This window comes from Mesitornis unicolor, unplaced genomic scaffold (assembly GCF_000695765.1).
Source record: "Mesitornis unicolor isolate BGI_N332 unplaced genomic scaffold, ASM69576v1 scaffold37690, whole genome shotgun sequence".
Classification (NCBI taxonomy): Eukaryota; Metazoa; Chordata; class Aves; order Mesitornithiformes; family Mesitornithidae; genus Mesitornis; species Mesitornis unicolor.
This window is the reverse complement of record NW_010156918.1, coordinates 1-5,419: the sequence shown is the minus strand read 5'-3', so window position 1 is coordinate 5,419 and position 5,419 is coordinate 1. Positions and strand designations below refer to the sequence as shown.

Here is a 5,419-nt window from a genome sequence, read left to right as displayed (position 1 = left end):
TTTATGGCCGAAGGGGCCAGGTAGCCCGCGGGAACGGCCCTCGGGGAGCCTGGGTGTCGTGAAGGAAGTTCTTGCCCTTTCCTGGGGAAGGGCGGGTGGCGAGGTGGGAGCGGTGGGTACGAGTACACCACACCCGGCATGGTCTGGTTGGTCAGGGGTGGCTTTGTCTCCACCCCACCTGCGGAGCAGCGGGTGGCGGCGCCCGGAGGTGCCCGGCTGTCTGCCTGAGGGAGCCTTCTCACAGCCGCGGTTCTCTTCCAGCGTGCATCTGCGAGAAGAACAAGCGGGTCACCAACTGCAGGGAGGTCAACGGCGCCTGCTGGTGCGACTCGATCGGCTCTGGCCTGTCCGTGAACTGCAACACTCGTGAGTACAGCACGCGTGTCGCCTGCCCTCGGCCCGGGTGTGCGCTCCGGGATGGGGCGACAAGGAAAAGTCAACTCGGTTGAACTCAAGGGCCTATCTGGCAATGACCACCGAGTTCTCGGCAAATAATGGTTGCAAGGCAGGAAAACTGCTTCCTGGTCTTCCAGGTCAACTGGTGATGGAAAATAAGCGTTTAGGGTTCCTCCTGTGTAACTTGTGTGGATGTGTGTATAACTTATAATATTGATGCAGGCTTCCCCCATCCTCCTTAGTATTTGGCCTCTAATGGCACGGGTTTCTCAAAGGTTAATTTTTAGCTTCCTTCTAAGCACGTATCGTGACTTTGCCTACAAATCTAGAGGTGAAAGACCCTTCTAAGACTTTACTCTTGGTTCCAGCTCAGCTGAGCTGTAAGTGATCCTCTGGCCAAATGAAATTGAAAGTGGCTGAATTTGGACTTCAGAAGTTAGGCACACGCCCTTACTTGTAAAGGCTTTAAATCTAGTTGCTTCTTATGTAACCTTTGTCTTTTTTATAAAGAGCTCTGTTTTGAATGTGCTGCATAATGTGACTTTCTGGTTATTTTTAGTGACGTCAAAATGCCTGTTGATGAAAGCAGAAGTGACAAGCTCAAAATCAGGTCGTAGTGGGAAACCAAAAGATGCATTTGAAGATACTGATGGCCTTTATGATCCCGAGTGTGAAAATACTGGTATTTTCAAGGCGAAGCAGTGCAATGGAACCACCTGTTGGTGTGTGAATACAGCTGGTGTTAGAAGAACTGACAAACATGATGCCGACTTGAAGTGCAATCAGTTAGTCAGAACAATGTAAGTCTTCCATCAGGGTGTGCTGTAACATGAAAACATTCCTGTATTAGGCTCTGTCTCATAAAGGATTTATATATATGAATGATGTACTGAGGATAAATGAAGATAGTGCAATAAATCCTCATTTGTTGCTTTTCTCGGTTTTGTGTTTTCTTAAGTAATGAAGAGACATTGAAGAGTTTTGTAGAGGGGGAGTTCTTTGTTTTTTCTTTAACTGCTGTTGTTTTCCCCCGGGGTTAACTTTTTCATATGCATTGTTATATGTACATGCTTTAAGAATATTCATTTACTTTTTTATTACTTCAGGTGGATCATCATTGAAATGAAACACACAGAGAGAAACACTCCTCTGAACGCTGAATCCTTAAAGAAGTAAGTGATGACAGGGAGATGTCGTGACAACATCTGCATGTGCTACAAGATATCTAGTGTACTTATAAACAGGGAAGCATTAACTGCTAATGAGATTCACTTCCGTTTTAAATTGCTGATTTTTTTTTTGTCAAGTCAATACACTGAAGGAAATGGAAGACAGTAAGGTCTTCTGCCCAAAGATGGCAGACAGACTGCATAGAAGCAGCAGCAGAAAAACAACAATTTGTTGGGGTTTTTTGCTAAAATAAAATCCTACTTTTCTGTCAGAGGTCATACAGCAAGAAAAATGTTTGTAGCTATTAAATTTACTGGAGCAAAAGCTGCTACTCTAGCTCTTCTTCTGAACTCAACTGTTCAAACTCTTCTAACACTGCAGTAATATGTGTTTATTTTTCAGTAAGTGCATCTTCACTGTTAAAAAATTAACAGCTGTAGTATAATTTAATAATTGGAGTGTACTGGATTTGGTTGAGATGAAGTTAATTTTCTTGGTAGCAGTTGGCATGGTGCTGTGTGTTAGACCGGTGACCAAAACAGTGTTAAGTCACCAGTGTTTTAGCTGGCGTTTATCAGTGCTTACACAGTGTTGAGGCCTTCTCAGATTCTCACTCTATTGCCCCAATGAGTAAGTTGGGGGTGGGCAAGAGGTTAAAAAGGAGGGGGGACAGTGGATATGGCTGACCTGAATTGACCGAAGATATGTCCTGTATTGTATAATGTCATGCTCAGCCGTAAATCTGTGGGGGGAAGTTTTTCCCAAGTAGACATTGCTTGGAGATTGGCTTGGTGTCAATCTGCTAGTGGTGAGTGATTGCTTTTGCATCACTTGTTTGTTGTTTGTTGTTTTTTATTTCCCCTATCCAACCCTTTCATTTATTTGGCTGTCTTTATCTTGATGTATGAGGGGATTTTTTTCTTGCTTTTTGCCCTTCTGATTCTCTTCTGAATCCTGCTGGGTGAAGTGAGTGAGAGACTAGATAAGGGCTTAGCTGTGTCAGCTGGGGTCAAGCCACCACAGAAAGGCTGCAGGAAAAATACAATTACACTAGACTTCCCTGCTTCTGGAAATAGAAGAGTAAAATAGTATTATTTTAACAGCTATGGCTTTAATATCCTCACAGATTCTTCAAGGAAACAATTTCCAGTCGTTATATGCTGGATGGACGCTATATAGCTAGTGTTCTGGTAAGAGGCACATAATATTTAGCAACGTATAAATTCTATTTTTGTTGTGAATAACTTTGAAAACCCATGTTTAACTAATGCATTACAGCGTGAGTTGTCTTAGAAGCTCTCAAAATATTGACACTGAGCTGCTAGCAAATAGCTGTTATCTGAGAGTACTGAGAAATTACGTATTGCTCTCCTCAGTCTGTAGATGAATTCCTACTTTGCTTCACTAAAAAAGCGGAATTTGAATCGTACTATAAAGAGTTGGCGTGAGAAAAGTACCATAAACTTGATTCAGGATGAGAGTTCACAAGTTGAAACACAGTATCTTGCTGTGTATTTAAAAGCTCGATTTAAACTAGACCTTTCTTAATAATATACTATGTTTTTTGCAGTATGAAGAACCTTACATTACTATTGATTTGAAGCAAAATTCCTCAGACAAAACTTCTGGAGATGTGGATATAGCTGATGTGGCCTACTACTTTGAAAAAGATGTAAGTCTGTCATGGGTAAAGTCTGCCAAAGGCTAAATGTGTATTATGCATTGCATCCAGTAGTCTTGCTGCGGACTGGCTAAAGCAAGATGAGTTATTGCAGTGATGAATGCCTATTACAATATGCACTAGCAAGTCTCTTTTTTTCCCTGTCTGTTCCTAGGTAAAAGGTGAGCCCATCTTTTACAGTAATAACAGACTAAACTTCAGCATTGATAATGAAGCGCTGAATTTTGAGAAGACTGCGTTCTACTATGTTGATGAAATAGCACCAGAGTTTTCCATGAAGAATCTGACTCCTGGCCTCATTGCTGTCATTGTAATAATAATAATAGCAATAGTTGCTGGAATTGTTGTTCTGGTAAGTTCTAACAAAGCTGCTAAGTAGAATGGATAATAGTGTAATTTGGTAAATAACATATCAGGGTATTTGGACTCTGATAGAAAGGGTCTTCCTCTGTAAACTGGCTTCTTTTTTGAGACCTCGGAGGTGGGGAAGAGGTGACGGACGTACTGTCACTGTTTCAGGTTATGACAGAAGGGTGTTGCATGGAAAATTAAAGCATTAGGAAAAACTCAGTGAGATTAAGGAAGTACCTGTGTACCTGTCTTGCCTCCTGGTTTAAAGTAGTAGAGAGTGACAGCCTTTTGTGTACCTCGCTTTGGAAGGATGAGAAGGAACAGCTTCAAGTTTGGAGTTTTTAAAGTTACAACCAGATAAGCTTGCATGTAAGTCAAGACTTAAATAAAACTTCACAGTTACACTGTCCTTCTCTTGCAGGTCTTCACAAGGAGGAGGAAAGGGAAGTATGTGAAAGCAGAGGTAATTAATTTCTGTTTATGATCTATGTGCTGGGTGGAGGTTGGCTAGAATCCAGAAACTCTTAAGTTTGCTGTAGGTTAAAAGCTTGCTTTGGGTACTTCAGATATATTCAAGGATACTGAAAGTATTCAAATTCTGTAACTAGTTTTCATCCCTATAGTTCACCATGTTCGTTCTGCACTAGTTTCAAAGGCAACTGGTGATCTGCTGCATTTCCCAGGGGTGGGAGGCGGTGATGACAGCAAGTACCGTGTTTACATATCTATAGTAAGGGCTATACAATCCACAGGAAATACTGATGGTCTGTGAAGACATTGACTTCAGGTGTTAGGGTGCAGCTTGCAGTTTCTATTGAAGAGCTATTTTCCAATGGAATAGTAGCAAATGGCACTAGTGCATGGTGCTTCACACCCAGTGTCAGGCCTTTTGTAAAGGAATCCAAGGGGTGCTGTAGCTAAATAAAAAGTCTGCTCCCTGCACATGCCCCAGAGTGATGTGGTTTTGGTTTTGTTTTATTTTTCTTAATTGTAAAAGCATACTTGTTACAGTGGTCTTAGAGTGTTTGATTCTGTTAGATCCCTTTGCTGATGAAAGTCTGGGTTTTTACGTCCTATTGATTTCCTGGGTCTCATGTTGAGAAGTGGCACAAATGTTGATATTCTTCTCTCCTCTCTTCCAGGTAAAGGAAATGAATGAAATGCATAGAGGGCTGAATGCATAATTAAATCAGATGAAGACAGAGCAAGATTCAAACAAGAAGACAACAAACATTGGAGGGTTAAGAGACTCCTCCTGAAAGTGAGGCAAATAAACTCAATTAATGATTGTTAAAACTCTTAACAGCTAAGACTGGTAACCATGCTACTACTTTTACAATTTGTTGAGAGTTAATTCTTAAGTGCCCCATCTTACTCAAGTCAAACTTAACTATTGCTCCCTGATTTAATGTTTGGTTTTTTATGATGAAATAAGTTGGCAACTGCTGTTACTAGGGAGTTGGAGCGTAGATGCTTAAATGGTTGTTTTACCCTTCTGGGAGGTTTATTGAAAATGATTTTTGTAGCCATGTTATAATGAGACTGTCTCCTGTATAACTGAACATAATGTTTTTATGGCTATTTGTACATATTTGAAGTGACTGTAACTTTTTTATGACTTGAATTAATAAAACTTTGAAACAGGCTTCTAATTCTACCATGTTGAACTTATAATCTGCAAAGTGGTGGTGCTTAAAAATTCAGCACTGTATTTCCTAAATGCAAACAACCTCAGCACAGGTGAATATTGTAGAACACCAATTAACGAAGTTTGAATTAGCTGTATAATACCTCAATACCATTGTTACATTTGAATTAAAT

At 40.7% G+C, this 5,419-nt stretch overlaps 1 protein-coding gene across 1 annotated transcript in view; it reads left to right on the top strand.

The window, feature by feature from the left end:
* The window catches only part of EPCAM (epithelial cell adhesion molecule), a 10,048-nt gene extending 5,266 nt beyond the window's left edge, over window positions 1–4,782 (top strand). Inside the window, exons 3-10 of the mRNA XM_010194878.1 lie at window positions 156–366; window positions 956–1,196; window positions 1,503–1,568; window positions 2,693–2,756; window positions 3,137–3,238; window positions 3,402–3,599; window positions 4,020–4,061; window positions 4,741–4,782. Coding sequence (XP_010193180.1) covers window positions 156–366; window positions 956–1,196; window positions 1,503–1,568; window positions 2,693–2,756; window positions 3,137–3,238; window positions 3,402–3,599; window positions 4,020–4,061; window positions 4,741–4,782 — 966 coding nt within the window. The remainder of the gene's footprint in view (window positions 1–155; window positions 367–955; window positions 1,197–1,502; window positions 1,569–2,692; window positions 2,757–3,136; window positions 3,239–3,401; window positions 3,600–4,019; window positions 4,062–4,740) is intronic.
* Window positions 4,783–5,419: the final 637 nt, after the last annotated feature.